Source organism: Bufo bufo, chromosome 7, assembly GCF_905171765.1.
Source record: "Bufo bufo chromosome 7, aBufBuf1.1, whole genome shotgun sequence".
NCBI lineage: Eukaryota > Metazoa > Chordata > Amphibia > Anura > Bufonidae > Bufo > Bufo bufo.
Genome location: NC_053395.1, coordinates 11,226,127 through 11,245,535, shown reverse-complemented (window position 1 = coordinate 11,245,535; position 19,409 = coordinate 11,226,127). Strand labels below are relative to the sequence as shown.

Sequence of the window (19,409 nt, the reverse complement as noted above, 5' to 3'; positions counted from 1 at the left end):
ACCAGAGCTACTTATAACAGCTGCTGGGTGCTGGGGCTCTGACCCCCGCCAACGGGATAGGTCATCATTATTAATTCCTGGACAACCCCTTTAAATGTCTGTATTTTGCAGGAAAAACCTGCTGCATCCATTTGTTTGCTTTGCAAAGAGATAAAACATGTCCTGTACTTGTCTGCAAAATGCAGACCCACTGAAATCGGCACAAAAAGATGCAGATACAACACTGACCGCAATACGGATCCGGTTGTGTGCACGAGGCCTAATGAAGCAGCAGCCTTTCTTTGGTGTTCGTGATAAGGAGGCAGCTTATAAATCAGTACACAAAGCACATCGGATGTAAGGTGTTCCGTCCTGTAAAATGTACGGAGAGGTGCTGGTCAGCAGGAGACTTGGCTATAGCAGAATCTTCTTCCTCTGCATGTCGTCCGTCCACTCCCAGGCTGCGGAGCAGGACAAGGGACCTCTACTTCTTCAGCTTCTTCCTCTGCATATCGTCCGTCCACTCCCAGGTCAGAGAAGGACAAAGGACCTCTACTTCTTCATCTGCATATTGTCCGTCCACTCCCAGGTCTGAGAAGGACCTCTACTTCAGCTTCTTTGCATATCGTCCGTCCACTCCCAGGCCAGAGAAGGACGAGGAACCTTTACTTCTTCCTCTGCATATCGTCCGTCTACTCCCAGGCCAGAGAAGGACGAGGGACCTTTACTTCTTCAGCTTCTTCCTCTGCATATCGTCCGTCCACTCTCAAGCCAGAGAAGGACCTCTACTTCAGCTTCTTCCTCTGCATATCGTCTGTCCACTCCCAGGTCAGAGAAGGACGAAGGACCTTTACTTCTTCAGCTTCTTCCTCTGCGTATCGTCCGTCCAGTCCCAGGCCAGAGAAGGACCTCTACTTCAGCTTCTTCCTCTGCATATCGTCCGTCCAGTCCCAGGCCAGAGAAGGACCTCTACTTCAGCTTCTTCCTCTGCATATCGCCCGTCCACTCTCCAGCCAGAGAAGGACGAGGGACCTCTACTTCTATAAACTTCTTCCTCTGCATATCGTCCGTCCACTCTCAGGCCAGAGAAGGACCTCTACTTTAGCTTCTTCCTCTGCATATCGTCCGTCCACTCCCAGGTCAGAGAAGGACGAGGGACCTTTACTTCTTCAGCTTCTTCCTCGGGATATCGTCCGTCCACTCCCAGGCCAGAGAAGGACCTCTACTTCAGCTTCTTCCTCTGCATATCGTCCATCCACTCCCAGGTCTGAGAAGGACGAGGGACCTTTACTACTTCAGCTTCTTCCTCTGCATATCGTCCATCCACTCCCAGGACAAGGGACCTTTTACTTAATGGTTAAAGTGTAAATGGAGAAACCCGGCACCATGAGACGTTCACTTCTCAACATTGAAATCTCAACGCCAAGAAGGAAAAGTTATAGAATTATGGAAATCTCCGCATCCATGGACTTGTTAATGATAAAAATTGGAAAGAAATTTTCAAAATATCTGGATTTATTCAGTGAGCGCCACGTGTATAAATCCAGGCACTTTTATCAATGAGGTTATTAATGGTTGTGTGAGGAATGTTCTGCCACTCTGAATGCACTTGGGCACGCAGATCAAGATCCACTGCCGGCAGCAAATTTTGCAATTTTTTTATGAATGAAGTCCTAGATGTGCTCGATGGGAGACAAGTCCAGAGATGCCATGGTAGCATAGACCACGAAGGCTGCTCACAGCAACATGTGGCCTGGTGTTGTCCTGTTGAAAAAGGTCTCCTGTACCTGAAATGAAGAGTAGAGGGGTCCGGCTACCCCACACCTTAATCCTGAGAGTAGGACTGATGTGAGGGCCTCTTCATGGTGCTGCCCACATGTTCTCCAGACCAATTTATGTTTAAAGTCAAAACTAGGGATGAGCGAATCAACTTCGGATGAAACATTCAAAGTCGATTCGCGTAAGGCTACTTTCACACTTGCGTTCGGGGCTCCGCTTGTGAGTTCCGTTTGAAGGCTCTCACAAGCGGCCCCTGAACGCATCCGCACTGCCCCAATGCATTCTGAGTGGATGCGGATCCGCTCAGAATGCATCAGTCTGGCACCCTTTGTCCTCCGCTCAGCAGGCGGACACCCTGGTCGTGCGGAGGCAAACGGATCCGTCCAGACTTACAATGTAAGTCAATGGGGACGGATCCGTTTGAAGTTGATACTATATGGCTCAATTTCAAATGGATCCGTCTCCCATTGACTTTCAATGTAAAGTCTGGACGGATCCGTCTGAGCAACTTTCCCACTTAGTATTTTTTCTAAACTATAATGTATTGCATTATAGGAGCGGATCCGTCTTTGTAGACACGAGACGGATCCGCTCTGAACGCAAGTGTGAAAGTAGCCTAAAACTGTTTGAGTACTGCTCCGTACAGTATTGGCTCCGATGAGCTGAGCTTATTACTTCGCAAAGCCTCGAGAGACTTTGCATAATGACTTCAGAAAATGATTTTTTTTTTTTTTTTTTTTTTGCCGAACCGACATACGGATGCAGAAAACACATGGACATCATCAGATAGATGTCTTATTCTGGTCCTCATACTGCAGATCTAAAACCCATAGAACTCAATGGCTCTGGAAAAAAAATGCACATGTGCCAGTCAGTGCCCCCAGTGAGATCCACAACATAGCCCTCAGCCTCTGTGGATGATCGCTATGCTGTCACTCCTGCACAGCGCTTACATCGCGCTGTGCAGGAGTCAGTACAGGCTCACATAGAAGCCTGTACACTGCAGAGAGCGGCCAGCAATCCTGCGTATGCGCACTAGCATTCAGCATAGTGTGCTTGCGTTGTGATGACGGCCGGCGTTTTCTTGAGCAGGAGGCGGTGATGTCATTCATGACGTTCCATCTCCTGCTCAAAGCAAGAGAAGACTGAGACTTGCCGGAAGACCAGAAAGCCCGACAGGAGCAGTCACCGGGTGGTGGATCTTGGAACGGGCTGCGCTGTGGAAGGAAGGTACCACACCAACATTCTTCCCACCACAGGTCAGTATTATGCCCCAATTTATGTTTAGCCCGGAGAACCCCTTTAAGATAAATAGGTGGCGATGTAGACTTTATCGTAACATCTGGAAGGAATCTCGCTCCTGGTAGAATTCTGACTTGTTTTTTGTATAATTTTTTTTCAATCAAATCGTTTTTTATTGTTCAAATAAAGTTGGTATATCACAATACATTTTGTATCACAATTTTCTTGGTGTTTTCTCCCCTCCGCATCACAAATATACACAATTATAAAAACATTATCATCTGTCCATATATTTGTTACATCTTCTACAATCATTGTACATAATGAATATACCAAGATATAGACAAATCATTTACAAAGTCATTTGACTGTTATAACCCCAACAGCGCCCACCCCCCCTCCCCCAACAGCCAAACCCCCCCATCCTCCCCAGATCAGAGCATGAATTTCCAAGATCTTTTATATTACAACATGAGTGTGAGACAACCATTCATTCCACAACTTTTCAAACTTCAAAGGACATCCCCTCCTAACAAACACTCCCTTCTCTAATGTTAACATATCATTCACCTTTCTCACAAATTCATCCACCGTTGGCGGACTCCCCTGGATCCACCTAAAGGCAATCAATTTCCTGGCCACATACAGTAGTCTCCCAACTGCCACCTTGACCGCCTCTCCCCCACCAATCTCCTTCACATATCCCAGCAAACATATCTTAGGGTCCTTCTGCACCCTCAACTCCAGGTTACGATTAATCAAAGACAACACCTCATCCCAATATCTACTTAGCACTGGACAAGACCAAAGCATATGAAATAGATCTGCACCTTCCGCCATACATTTTGGACAATTGTCATCAGTTCTAATCCCAATTTTCCGCAAAAACACTGGAGTTTTGTAAACTCTGTGGATGATAAATAGTTGTGACAACTTGCCCTGTTCACTTACAGACACTCTCGGAATGGCCTCCAATATATCTTCCCACTGTTCCTTTGGGATGTCCCCCAAATCCTTTTCCCATTTTCTCATCCTAGTAAGGGGGAATTCTACCAGAAATTTGTCTAAAAGCAGAGTATACACCTGTGATATCAGACCTCTCTTTCCTCCAGCTGGGAGAACCAGTTTATGGACCACATCCACTTTTGCAATAGTGCATCCCTTCCTTATCGTGACCTCATATGCGTGTCTCAGTTGCAGATATTGATAGAACCACACTTTGGGAATGTTGAATTCCTGCTGTAGACCTTGGAATGATTTAAATACATTAGTCTCGATCAATTGACCTATCCTCATTACTCCATGGGATTCCCAATTTCGGATTCCTGATAGAGAAATGAATTCTGGCAACAGGTTATTGTTCCACAATGGGGAAAGCTCTCCTACCCCACCAACTCCCCTGATCAATTTCACCTTTGCCCACACTTTTTTCATAAGCTCAATAAGCGTCACTTTCTCTCTTCCCCCATGCATCCCTGCACCCTCCAGAATACCCATAAGATCCCTACTACCCAACCAGTGTTGCAGTATCTTCCCCGTCACATCTGGTAGCTGAAATTCCATCCAACCCTTAAAGTGTTGACACTGAGAGGCTAAGAAATAAATCCAGGCGTTAGGGACAGCCAAGCCACCTTCAGACTTGGGATATTGCAGCGTCTCCAGCTTAATCCTAGCTTGACCATATTTCCAGATGAGATCTCTAAATATCGAATGTATTTTCCTAAATCTCTCCACTGGGATCCATACAGGTGCATTATTCAATATGTATAGTAACTGAGGCATCATTACCATTTTTAGGAGATTCACTCTACCCACTACTGACAAAAAGAGTCTACCCCATGTCCTAGCCTTAAGCCTGAAGGTATTTAGCAAAGGGGTTAAATTAAGCTCTTCAAAATCTAGCAGTCTAGGTGTTATATATAGCCCCAAATATTTAAACTTGCCCACCCAAGAAATCAAACTATCTGCCTGCACACCAGAGAGTGCCTGTCCGTCTACCGGCATCAAGGCGGACTTCTGCCAATTTATCCGGAGCCCAGAGAAGCCACCAAATCTATCTATTAAAGCCATGGCCGCATCCAGAGAGCCCCCAGTGTCACCCAAAAATAGCATAGTGTCATCAGCATACATCGCCACTTTGTTTTGCGTCTCACCATATCTAAACCCCACAATATGAGGTGACAGGCGAATAAGGGCTGCAAGTGGTTCAATTGCTAACGCAAACAACAAGGGTGACAATGGGCACCCCTGTCTGGTGCCCCTGGACAAAGAAAAGCTATCTGAGAGCCACCTATTAGCTCTGATCCGTGCTTTTGGGCTTGAATACAACACTTTCACCCACTGAATAAATCGAGTACCAAAGCCCATGACTCTCAAGGTTTCCCATAGGTAGTTCCATTCAACACTGTCAAATGCCTTAGCGGCATCTAACGCAAGTAAGGCCCTATCTCCTCCATTATCTGCTGGAATATTCAGACTAGCATATACTCTACGGATATTTATAGCAGTCGATTTCCCAGGCATAAAGCCCGTTTGATCCGGGTGCACTATACACTGTGTGCAGAATTATTAGGCAAATGAGTATTTTGACCACATCATCCTCTTTATGCATGTTGTCTTACTCCAAGCTGTATAGGCTCGAAAGCCTACTACCAATTAAGCATATTAGGTGATGTGCATCTCTGTAATGAGAAGGGGTGTGGTCTAATGACATCAACACCCTATATCAGGTGTGCATAATTATTAGGCAACTTCCTTTCCTTTGGCAAAATGGGTCAAAAGAAGGACTTGACAGGCTCAGAAAAGTCAAAAATAGTGAGATATCTTGCAGAGGGATGCAGCACTCTTAAAATTGCAAAGCTTCTGAAGCGTGATCATCGAACAATCAAGCGTTTCATTCAAAATAGTCAACAGGGTTGCAAGAAGCGTGTGGAAAAACCAAGGCGCAAAATAACTGCCCATGAACTGAGAAAAGTCAAGCGTGCAGCTGCCAAGATGCCACTTGCCACCAGTTTAGCCATATTTCAGAGCTGCAACATCACTGGAGTGCCCAAAAGCACAAGGTGTGCAATACTCAGAGACATGGCCAAGGTAAGAAAGGCTGAAAGACGACCACCACTGAACAAGACACACAAGCTGAAACGACTGGGCCAAGAAATATCTCAAGACTGATTTTTCTAAGGTTTTATGGACTGATGAAATGAGAGTGAGTCTTGATGGGCCAGATGGATGGGCCCGTGGCTGGATTGGTAAAGGGCAGAGAGCTCCAGTCCGACTCAGACGCCAGCAAGGTGGAGGTGGAGTACTGGTTTGGGCTGGTATCATCAAAGATGAGCTTGTGGGGCCTTTTCGGGGTGAGGATGGAGTCAAGCTCAACTCCCAGTCCTACTGCCAGTTTCTGGAAGACACCTTCTTCAAGCAGTGGTACAGGAAGAAGTCTGCATCCTTCAAGAAAAACATGATTTTCATGCAGGACAATGCTCCATCACACGCGTCCAAGTACTCCACAGCGTGGCTGGCAAGAAAGGGTATAAAAGAAGAAAATCTAATGACATGGCCTCCTTGTTCACCTGATCTGAACCCCATTGAGAACCTGTGGTCCATCATCAAATGTGAGATTTACAAGGAGGGAAAACAGTACACCTCTCTGAACAGTGTCTGGGAGGCTGTGGTTGCTGCTGAACGCAATGTTGATGGTGAACAGATCAAAACACTGACAGAATCCATGGATGGAAGGCTTTTGAGTGTCCTTGCAAAGAAAGGTGGCTATATTGGTCACTGAATTGTTTTTGTTTTGTTTTTGAATGTCAGAAATGTATATTTGTGAATGTTGAGATGTTATATTGGTTTCACTGGTAAAAATAAATAATTGAAATGGGTATATATTTGTTTTTTGTTAAGTTGCCTAATAATTATGCACAGTAATAGTCACCTGCACACACAGATATCCCCCTAAAATAGCTAAAACTAAAAACAAACTAAAAACTACTTCCAAAAATATTCAGCTTTGATATTAATGAGTTTTTTGGGTTCATTGAGAACATGGTTGTTGTTCAATAATAAAATTAATCCTCAAAAATACAACTTGCCTAATAATTCTGCACTCCCTGTAGTTAGTATTACTCTGGACAGCCTGTTTGCCAACACTTTCGCCAGGAGCTTCACATCTGCTGTTAATAGCGAAATTGGTCTATAGGAATCAGGAACTTTGGGATCCTTCCCAGGCTTAGGAATAACTACTATGATAGCCTCCTGCATAGAATGTGGAAGCGAACCCGTCTCCAGAGAATATTCAAGAACCTTTAGTAATTCAGGGAGAAGTATCCCTTGCAATTTTTTATACACCTCCACTGGTATACCGTCTTTTCCCGGCGCCTTACTATTCGCCATCCCCCCAAGAGCTGCCTCCAACTCCTCCAGCGTGATCGGCTCTTCCAGTCTCTCTCTATCCTCCTCAGATAACACTGATAGCTGAGCCTCAGCCAGAAAGGCGGACAAGGCCTCCTCCGAGCTAGACGCCTTGGAAGCATAGAGAGAGACATAAAACCCTTTTAGAATATCTAATATCCCTTTTGTATCCTGGCTACTATTTCCGTTACCATCCATTAGCTCTTGTATACAAGAAGAACCCCTCTGTGCCTGAGAAACCACTGAGAGCAAATGCCCAACTTTCTCTCCCTCCTCAAAGGATCTTTGGCGGTAGAAACTACGCTTCCTATCCGCAGCCTGTAGTAGGTGACACCTCAGTTGTTCCTGAGCTACCTCCAGCGCCTCACTATTATCCATGGTGGGGATTCTACCAAACTCCCTTTCAGCCTCAGTCACTTGTACATGCGCTTTAACGTCTGCCTCTCTGGATTTAGATTTATGCTTACTTATTTCTTTGATCAATACCCCTCTCAGAAACTCTTTCATGGCATCCCATACACCGTGAATTGAAGCCGTCCCTCCATTAATAGAAAAGTACTCCCTGACCTCCCGAGTAATCTCAGACAGATCCCCCAGTACATTCAGCCAATGCGAGTTACATTTCCACAACCTCGGTCCCTGCCTAAGCACGCCCAGGCACACATCAACCTGCACCAGGGAATGGTCAGACAACGACCGAGGGTGATAGACAACATCTCTTATCAATGGCAGCATAACATCATTAACCAAAGCCAGATCTATGCGTGATAGTGAATGATGCGTAGCAGATCTACATGAAAACACCCGCTTATCCGGGTTACGCAGCCTCCAAGCATCAAGTAAGCCAGTTTCCCTCATAATATTCTTAAGAGCCACACTCCCCGGTGATCCACTGGCACCTTCTACCCGACATCTATCCATGGAGTCATCCAATGTACAATTGTAGTCCCCCACTAGCAGCCACGGCAGTCCAGGGAAGTCCGCCACAAAGGTCATAATATCCCTTATTAAAGGGGAAGCAAAAGGTGGAGGCACATACACTGACACCAACACCACCTGGATCCCATCAATCTTGCACACCACACACACATACCTGCCCTCAGCGTCCACACATTGCTGCAGATGTTCATACCTTATACTTTTATGCACAATCACACTTACGCCCCTGGAGTGAGAGGAATGGATTGCATGTACCACATGTCCCACCCAGTTCTTGTTCAGCCACTGCACATTATCATTGGACAAATGCGTTTCCTGCAGGCAGCAGATAGCCGGCTGAAATCGACTCAAATATTGAAATATACATTGTCGTTTCCGTGCATCAGCCATTCCCCTCACATTCCAGCTCAACACTTTAATCACCTGTGTCATGATGAAAGATTACATCGTGTTTGAATCTCACACCCCATACTAAAGTCACTCTCTCATAATTCACGCCCCTCACCCATCTCTGACCCCTCACCCATCCCCCCCCGTCCCTCCCCCTCCCCAGTGATCAGACTACTTTGAACAGTAACCCCAACCCCCCCCCCTCCCAAACATCCATCTCTAACGCAGGGCAATCTGTAAGCACCATGCCCAATGATGAACAAACATCACTTCTGATTCCAACAATCTCCCTCCGGTAGAGAATCCTCTCCACAACTGGGACATACATTTCTTATCCCGACTTCCTACTCCTGCATCAGGATCTACCATGTGGTAGCAACACTCAATACACTTTATATATGCATAGGATTGCACCCTAATGTCACTTTAACGTTACTCCAGTTATAAAGTGAGCACAAACTGCAAACTGTTTCCTTCAAGTGTCCAGGGCCCCACTTCTCAATTGTCTCTCGTGGACGTCCAGCCACTGTGTCGCTTCATCAGGGTCCTCAAAAAATCTGGTGGATCCCAATGCCACCACTCGCAATCTGGCCGGAAACAACATGGCGTATGGAACTTGTAGCGCTCTGAGCCTTTTCTTTATATCTATAAATCTGCTCCTCCTCCGCTGCACCTCATTGGAATAATCCAGATAAATGGACACTCTGACCCCATTCATGACCATCTCATCATTATCCCTTGACTGGCGTAGGATAGTGTCCCGATCTTTAAAGTGTAAAATCTTCGCCAGTACGGGGCGAGGAGGCCTGCCTGGCGGGAGCGGCCGCGACGGGACTCTGTGCGCCCGCTCAACCGCGTACAGGGAGGATAGGCCCTTCTCATGGAATAACTGGTGCAGCCATTTCTCCACAAACTCTGTAGCATTGGTCCCTTCTGTTATTTCTGGCATTCCAACAATTCTCGAATTATTCCTCCGCGATCTGTTCTCTAAATCGTCCGCTTTGGCGTATAAGGCAGCTATATCTTTCCCATTCATTTTTGACGCCATTTGCAGAGGTTGAATAACATCTTCCAGATCTGAAGTACGCTCAGAAATCTTATGCAGGTCATGCCTGATTATGGACACATCTGATCGCAGGCTGACAACTTGTACTGCGAGCACTTAAGGGTACTGTTGCAGCTTGCCACCGCCACCATTATATCTTTCAGTGTGGGCTCCCTTGTAGAATCAGCCCGCAGGTCTGCTGGAACTGTTTCAGGGACCGCAGAATTGGGCACCGGCTGACCGGAGAAAACCGGGTCATCACCGTCCATGGATCCGTCCTCCTGGTCAGAGGAGGTAGGAATATCAGTCCCTTTATCACTGGCCGAATCAGTGGGGCTTGTGCTGGTGACATGGCTGCCGGTCCTCTCCTCCTGCGCTCGCTGTATTGTGTTGTGGACGCCATGAAATGAGCAGTGACTTGTACAATGGCCTGTGAGGCTCATCTGTGGGGGTGACGTTCTGGGGTCCTGTGTGATCCTGTCATTGCCGTGATCTACAGCCATCACCTTGTCTCACTCCTCACTCTGGTCGCTGTTTTTCAGGTGACTTTATTGGTCCCGGGGACCCCCTGTGACAGAGGATCGGGGATCAGCGACTACGTACTTCTACAGTTGAGCACTTATAAATATAGCAGACATGGCTGTCAGCATCCACCCCTGGTATCTGAAGGGCCCGATGGTCTTCCTCCAATGCCGCCAGTGCTATAAGTGACACCATCAGGCCACGTCTCGGGGTTCTTATTCCTACAAGTCTCTAGAGCTCTTTGTGCAGTTTTCTGTTGTGACAGGTGACGGGACATCCTGGCGGTTTTATCTGATGTGAGTATTTGTCACTAATCCATTTTGCAGCTTCTGGTTTGAACATGGAGAAGAGAGCAAGCATCATGGATAGCCACGGGGGGAATGTGAATAAGGTGCGAGTAGCGGTGCGCCTCCGGCCGTACATGGAGAAGGGGGAAGATAAGGTCTGTGTCCGGGGCCTGGACTCGCAGTCGCTGGAGATTGTAAACTGGAGAAACCAGCTGGAAACCATGCAGTACCAGTAAGTTCAGTCACCAGCACTCGGGGCAGAGTGTGAGGAAATGTTATGTTGGTAATTTAGAACCTGCTGGGTGACGGAAATGATCTTATATGAAGTTTTGGGGATTTGACCCTTTCTGTGCTCCTCAGGTTTGATACCTTTTATGGGGACAAGGCCACCCAGCGTGAGATCTACACCGGCTCTGTGTATCCAATTATTCCTCACTTATTAGTTGGGCAGAATGCCAGTGTGTTTGCCTATGGACCAACAGGAGCGGGTATGTAGTGTCCTGGAGGTCCACTTTATTGAAGTCCTGGACTCGGTATAACAAGTCATCTTTTCCAGGTAAGACCCACACAATGCTGGGGAACCCAAACCAACCGGGTGTCATACCACGAGCTGTGAGAGACCTGCTGCATATGACTTGGTGGAAAAATTATAAGCCTGAGGAGGAGAACTGGAGCTACTCCATCACCATGTCCTATGTGGAGATCTATCAGGAGAAGGTGGGTCCCTGCGTGCTGCCCTGCCAGAGATTATCCATATCTGCGAGATCTGTCTAACATCTGTCTTCTCAGGTGATGGATCTTCTGGAGCCCAAGAACAAGGACCTTCCAATCCGAGAAGACAAAGACCACAATATCATCATCCCCGGGGTAACTCAGAAGACCATCAACACTTTCTCAGACTTTGATGAACTTTTTATTGCTGCAAGCCAGAACCGCACAGTGGCCTGCACCAAACTGAACGACCGCTCCAGCCGTAGCCACGCTGTGCTGCTCATCAAGGTGAGAGGGGGGGGGATAGAGTTTGCTGTTCCCTGGATTGTCAGATAACTGGTGTCTCCACCTTCAGTCTTCTGTAGTAGTTCTGCATCTTAGGGCTCATGTCGGGCTGCAATGCACAGGCACTGGCCGCGTGCCCACCGCTTGCGGATACATTCACTTGAAAGGGGTCCGCGATCCACAAGATTCAGTTATGTTCTATTTTTTGGTGGTGTAGAAGCACAGACTGAGATCCCACAGAAGCGCTCCATAGTGCTTCAGTGGGCCTCCATATCTTACGGACCCATTCGCTTGAATCTGTGATACAGCACACACGGCCGGTGCCTGTGTTTTGCGAACCCGCTGTTTGTGGGCTGCAATACGGGCACGGGCTGCATGAGCCCTTAAAGGGAATCTGTCACTAGCATATTAGCAATTATTTTTTTTATGAATCCATGTGTAATAAAGTACCTTATTTCCATATGTCTTGTCATTTCTTCCAAAAAACGCTTTTTATGATATTCAAATGAAGCTGTAAGGAGCCCAGAGGGGCGTTATTCTTTGTCCACGGTGCCCAGGAACGCCCCTCTGAAGTGCCGTGCCCGCCTAAATTTGAAAACTAATAATTCCTCCAAGCTTGCCTAAGTGCTCCCCCCCCCCCCCCCCCGGCGCCGCGCTCTGCGGCAAACACCCCCGATCCTCCTCTCGCCTGCATCCGAAATCCCGCGCAGGCGCAGTGCCGGCGACTGAGGGCAACAACTTCAACAGCGTCACTGGGCATGCGCCGATCCCAGTGACGTGTTCACTGTTTCCTCAGCCAGCTGGGATCGGCGCATGCCCAGTGACGCTGTTGAAGTTGTTGCCCTCAGTCGCCGACACTGCGCCTGCGCGGGATTTCGGATGCAGGCGAGAGGAGGATCGGGGGTGTTTGCCGCAGAGCGCGGCGCTGGGGGGGGCGGGGGGAGCACTTAGCCTCGCCTCTGGGAGGCGATTTAGGCGAGCTTGGAGGAGTTATTAGCTTGGAGGAATTATTAGTTTTCAAATTCAGCCGGGCACGGCACTTCAGAGGGGCGTTCCTGGGCACCGTGGAGAAAGAATAACGCCCCTCTGGGCTCCTTACAGCTTCATTTGAATATCATAAAAAGCGTTTTTTGGAAGAAATGACAAGACATATGGAAATAAGGTACTTTATTACACATGGATTCATAAAAAAAAATAATTGCTAATATGCTAGTGACAGATTCCCTTTAAGCAGATAAATAGAATTTTTTTTTTTTTTATATCAATTTTTTTTTTTATTAAACAAGTTTTCAAAGTACAGAAAAGAGAGGGATATGCATGTACAGTCAAATCTGCTAGTCGGAAAATTGTCAAGATTTTTACCATAATTGACATCCACAGCACGACAGTAAAAACTGACTAAACAGAAATATACCCTTTCCGATGTATCCCAACATACAACAACTCCCCCACCCAGCGATGAGACGAGTACTGTAACACTAGTATAAATATCGAGTGTCAGGGCGCTGAAGAAGATAAAGCCGACACCCTACATGTGATCTTGTCCTCTGCACCTTCCATGATAAGGGTCCATTCACACTTCCGTAGTGTATTGCAGCCAGCACCCCCATAGAAATGTCTATTGTCCGCAATTGCGGACAAGAATACGACATGCTATTTTTTTTTTTTTTTTCCGGAGCCGCGGACCGGAAGATCGTAGACATGCTTCGGAGATGCGGTCAGCACACGGTGTGCTGTCCGCATCCATTTAATTGCGGCCGTGTGAATGGAGCCTAAGCCTGTCTCTCCACTCCTCCATCCCAGGTCACCCATCATAGTCGTCATTGCCAAAGTCACTCCTCCCAAGGCCGTCATAAGTGAACCTGTACCTCATTAATCCTATAAGATACCCACTTGTCCCAGATATTTGTGAACTTGGCCAGGCATCGCCTTTTAACATGCTCCTTTTTCCAGGTGGAGGATCTCGTCCATTCTGTTCAAGAATTCAACCCTGGAAGGTGGTTGAGGTCTAAGCCAGTATCTAGATGAATAGAATTTCAGAATCAATATGGCCGCCCCAGTCTGACTTCACACTGTCCCCATATTACTCTGTGGTGGAAAAAACAAAAACCCACACCACCACCACCTTTTTGCGCAGAGCAACCATGTTTACTCTTCTTTTCACCCGTCTGTCCCCCAGATTGTTGTTTCGAGGCTTTTCCTCGTTCAGATTGTGCAGAGATCTGACTTGCGCTGTAATAAAAGCTCCCCTGTCTGCGCTGCATTGAGGGCGAGCGCAATTTTTTTTGTTCTGTCTGTTAATGGTATTATGGCGCATTAGCTTGGAAGACTGCCGGAAATTTACCGTAATAATTCCCAGAGGGGATGAATGGCACTTATGAGAATGCAGAATTTTAGTGTTTGATTTATTATGTGGCGAGATGATAGCAGAGGTTAACGTGCTTCCCAGCGTTAGCAGTAGGTAGCGCTGTACATCTGTAGAGGGTTGTTTCTGCCCTGGTACATTTTGTATACTTGGGTGGATTACAGTAGTAAGTAAACCGCACAGGAACCTGGAGTATATCAGACTTCCAACCATCACCTTGGACACCCACAGACATACAACATGCACCTAACTGCTCCTGATGTTTCCTGAAGGTTGTCCCTGACACGAGCGGCCACGCTGGCACTACTGTTGTTTGCCACATTACCATTCTTTGTGGATTGTGAAGTTCTAGACTGTGCTGAACATAAACCTACATGGATGTCAGGTTATAAAACGTTCTACTTGTCTTCAGGTGCAGAAAAATCAGCAGGTCCCTCCTTTCAGGCAGCTGACCGGAAAGATGTATCTGATAGACTTGGCAGGTTCAGAAGACAACCGCCGTACTGGAAATCAAGGTATCCGCTTGAAGGAGAGCGGCGCCATCAACTCGTCCCTGTTTACTCTCAGCAAGGTGGTGGACGCTCTCAATCAAGGGCTCCCCAGAATCCCTTACCGAGACAGCAAGCTGACCCGTCTCCTGCAGGTGAGTGTGGAGCAGGCTTCACTTTCCAACCTGCTAGTTTAAATTCACCAAACTAAATATGTCAGTGAGGATTTGCTGACTCCTTTCTTGATAATAACACGGTTCTGGAGGAGCCAGTAGCATAGCCCTAGTGATGTCATCTCTGCTACGTTTCACCTGCAGCCAGGGTAGGGTTAGTCGGTGTGGCATAACTCCAGTGCCTCCTCCCACCAGAGTTTCGCACTGTCCACACAGAATACAGAGTTGCTCGATTTTCATGGCTTTGGGATGGCAATGCTGTTGTCGCGTGTCTAATGCTTTTTCCTGGTTGTCTTAGGATTCACTCGGTGGCTCTGCCCACAGCGTTATGATCACGAATATCGCCCCAGAACAGAATTATTACTTTGACACTCTCACTGCCCTCAACTTTGCTGCCAAGTCTAAGCAGATCATCAACAGACCATTCGGCCAGGAAACCACACAGGCACCAGGTAGGAGGTCATCTCCAGGGAATGGGTCGGTCTTGTAGACCTAAAGTTGGCAGGAGATCCACTGAGAAATGTGATCTCATGTCTTCTCTTTTCCCCTCCTCAGTCCAGCCTGCCATGAAGAGACCTCGGGATGATTTGGAGAACTCTGCCCCATCTCAACACTCTAAAAAAAACCAAGAGTGATTCCACAGAGGAGTCTCCTAATATGTCCAAAGACACAAAGAAGTATGCTCCTTGGTCTGCGGGTATGGTTAGCCGGGGTGGGCCCCTTACTGAACAATATTCTGCTTTCTTACAGGAAGAACCTCCGGCTTTCCTCCTTAGACCCAGCCCTGGTGGAAAGGCTGCTCAAATTGGATAAAATCCTAACAGAAAAGGGAAAAATGGAGATGCCGCTACTGAACACACCCAAACGAGAGCGCATGGTGCTTCTGAAGAAGTTGGAGGAGAGTCAGTTAGAGATTGAGGTGAGGTCATCACTTCAGTTCCCTATCAGTATGTTTTTGGAGTGTGGGAAGAAATCGGAGCATCTGGAGGAAACGCACACAGACACTGTGAGAACAAATGCAGATGTCATCCTTGTTCAGACTGAAACCTAGGATCCAAGCGCTGCAAGGCACCAGTGCTAACCACTGAGCCACCATTAACCACTGAGCCACCGTGCTGTGTAATCTGCTGCGTCTTTTTGTTAGTATTTTAAAATGTTTGCCCAGTCTTCTGTAAATTTGAGCGCTGGGTAGTAAAAGAAGTAGTACATTATCTGAGATGAGACTGGAGACATTGGCTACATGCACATTGCGCAAATGAAGCTGCGGACAGTGCACATCGGTTCACTGCGTGTGCAGCAGAGTGCCCGTCCAGGAAGCATCTTGTGGGCAAAGCACCAAAATATTCCCATTGTTAATGGTTTACATTCTGTGGAATTCTATTTGCTGTTGGGAGACATGTCGGAGCCTCAGCCGTTCCTGTGTCAGATACTGTGCGTTGTGCTCTTGCTCACACCTATCCTGCTGATCACCCACCATAATCAATGAGGCCACAGACGTATTTATGGTTCTAACGTGATATAAAGGAGATAAAACTGGACAGACCTTTATCTGTTTGTTTTCCGGTGGGATTAAATGATGTATTTCTCTTTTAATTCTTCCCCTTTTCCATTCCTCAGAGGTTGAGGGTGAAGCAGAAGGAGCTGGAGGAGAAGTCTCTCGCAGCTGAGGCTCTTTTTGAGAAATCGAACAACTCGCACTTCGAGTTGTCCGATTCCAGCGTGAGCGAGAGCATTTTCCGGGAGCCTCTGAGGACTCGCGCCACATCCACTGCCAAGACCAAGAAAGTGCTCCGTGTCCTGCCACTGCAGGGTGAGAAACTTGGAGCCTTCACAGCTGAGGGACAGCTCTCTGGCACAGGCCTGGGTAAGGGTCAGAAGCTCCTCTGTTGGTTACTGGTGTTGTGGGTGCTCTGGGTTTCTCATCTGTCAACTGTAGCGGGTGTCAGATTTTTAAGTTTTGTGCTTACTGCAGCTTAAATCTTGTCTCTGGTTGTCTCCAGTTCTTAATCAAAACACCAAAGAAGAGGGGATCATAGTAGCTGAGAAGAAAACGCGGGTGAGAAACTCCTCTATGCACAAAAAATCAAATAGCCGCTAGCATGTCTGATGCACAACGCTCACAGGAACCATCACCCAGCTTTCCCAGAGTTTTGCTTGGGTTGTTGTATTTGGATGTTTTTTATTGTCTTTATGTGAATTCCACAGAAAACCCACGCAGGCTGCGAGAACGTGCCTGGCTGGGAGTTGAATGTGCGGACAGATCTGCTCCAGAATGGCCGAGAGAAGATCCTGAATCTGCTGAATAAAGGCTCGATAAAAGAGCTCAAGTCCTTGCAGAAGATTGGGGACAAGAAGGCCAAGCTCATTGTGGGTTGGAGGGAGTTCAACGGCCCATTCAAAAACGTAAGTGAAAGGTTGTGTATGTGGTATTGTATGGCGCAAGGGAATCCTGAATGAATGGCGCGGTGGATGTCATCTGGTTCAGGTCTGAGGGATTTTGGAACTTTGTCATGGTCCATTTTAGGGTAATTGACTTGGGGCTAACCGTATGACACTGGCTGCGGAGGAGGGTATTTTCTGTGTGGGACTTCATTATTTATCACTTTTTATACTATACTGGTCTTCTCTCTGTCCCTTGAATGCTGGGCACCTGACAACCTCATGCCTGATCACTGCAGCAGCAAGCTTAAAGGGGTTATCCCATTTTGGCAAACATCTGGTGTTGGGGGGGAGCAGCCAATGGCAGGCGGGGACGAAACTCCATAGCATTGCAGGTGATGCTAGGAAGGTTCGTCCGCGCCTGCCATTGGCTGCTCCCCCGACACCAGATGTTTTCATCGGTGTGCAGGGAGAAGCGGCGGTGCAGGGACCAGGAGCGGCGCGGGGTAAGTATATTACCTGTGACTGGCCCGGCAATTCCTTTAAAGGAATTTTAATGTTGATGGCCTCAGGATACGTCATTGATTATCAAATCAATCTGGGTTTGACTCCCAGCACCATGGCCTGAGGATAGGCTATGAATATCAAATTCCTGGATAACCCCTTTAAAACAGCCCCGTAAATATTCATTGGCACAGGTTTAAAGACCGGGACCACCTGCTGTAAACTGACATTGAGTGTTTCTAAATGCTATGGAAGACAGACTTGTAGTGCAGGCCAAGGTTAAAGGGGTTGTCCCATTTCACCGATCCGATGGTCAGATTGGCCTAAGAGCCTAACACCAGGTGGCTCGATAACAGGGGAGCCACAAACAGCGTGGCACAACAAGCTATATGCTTACCCTGACTCACACTCACTATGGCTTGCTTCGCTGTTTACATAGCTCTCATGCATTGCAGTGGGAACTACCGAAACAGCGCAGAGCCGGCCTGCTCTTCTGTTAATCCGCCACCTGGTGGTCTTCTATTAGTCTCGTCTTGTCTTCGTAACAGCAAGAAGGGACAACTCCTTTTTTTTTTTTTTTTAAGAAATTATTTCTTTTTCAGGTGGAGGACCTGGCCTCTATGGAAGGGATGTCTGCCAAATTAGTCGACACATTTTTTGAGGTAAGACTCCATGTTTTGTGTATGGTTACAGCTCTAATGAGATACAAGCAATGATAGGAGTTTTACTTCTGTTGTGTGAGGGTGAAGATCCAATGCTGACAGTTCTCCCTCTCCACAGGCCAACATCCTGAGCATAGTAGCAAGCTGAAGACCCCCCAGGACCCTTCACTTCTCCCTGAGAAGCCTTCACCTCATGGATTCTATGAAACCTCTTAATCGCCTGCCTCGTGTACATTCCTATAGTCTCCACCAACCCCCTGGTACATGAGGCTAGTGGGGGGTCTGGCATCCTCCTTGTGTTCCACCTCTCATTGTGACTCTTTACCCTCCTCAGTGTGAGGTCGGAGATGGCAGGAGCGTTGTCTTATTTTAGGATTATTTTTATTATCATTTTTTAATAATGTATTTGGTTGAATCTGTGCAGTGAGCCGCCCCCACCCCACACAGGCATCGTACAGATGTGTCTATAGGATCTCCATATACTTACACCATGTAACCACTGTTGTATATAAGATGAATCATTTTAGGGAGACTGAACAGACCGCCCTGCCCTGGGTAGAAAGCGTAGCCCCGGCACCCTTGGCCACACAGGGGAGTAATGCAGGTTGAAGTATAATGTAAGTTATTTGCTCATCTGTATGGATCCTGTGTGTCCAGATACTGGGTCAATATGAGCTGCGGCCAGTGAAGTCTATGTTTTACTTGTTTTACTCTATCCATATGTCCTGACAATGAAATGTGTAGCTTTTTGCGAAGCCTGAACTTTGTGTTGTTAATAAAACCTATATATATATAATATATTTTTTATTTAAATCTTCTCCAACCGCATGAGAAAAAAGCTATAGAAATATCAATGAAAATTGCTGCGTGGAATTGGGAATAATAACTGTAATCCAAAAGCATCAGCTACGAATACACAGAATACCCAGGACAAACCAGCGTGGAGGTCCCTGTGTGTAGCCTGACCTACTATCACAGAGAGCGCTGACTGTGGGTGGTGTGGCCTCCTTCTCCCTCAACCCCTGGGCCACAATGTCCTCTACAGTATAAACAATTAGGCGTCAAGCCCCTTGCTATTGGCCACATATGTACCAGGTATATATTTTCCCCTTTGCCTTATGACAGCACCCTTGAAGAGACCCGTTTCCTCCTCTAGACAATGCAAACCAGAATTGTTTAAAGGAAGGGTTCCTTGCAAGTCTGTGGGCTGTGCCTGAATGCCCATCCGTGGCATGGACCTCTACTGTGTATT

At 47.1% G+C, this 19,409-nt stretch overlaps 1 protein-coding gene across 1 annotated transcript; it reads left to right on the top strand.

Moving 5' to 3' along the window:
- The first annotated feature begins 10,643 nt into the window (after positions 1–10,643).
- Positions 10,644–18,953, top strand: LOC121008087 (kinesin-like protein KIF22). Its single transcript, XM_040440428.1, is given in 14 exon segments — positions 10,644–10,822; positions 10,951–11,078; positions 11,147–11,307; positions 11,380–11,589; positions 14,364–14,594; positions 14,911–15,064; positions 15,168–15,229; positions 15,231–15,289; positions 15,363–15,531; positions 16,230–16,476; positions 16,634–16,668; positions 16,818–17,015; positions 18,098–18,157; positions 18,276–18,953. Coding segments are annotated over 14 exon segments (1,923 nt in total). The 3' UTR covers positions 18,306–18,953.
- Positions 18,954–19,409: the final 456 nt, after the last annotated feature.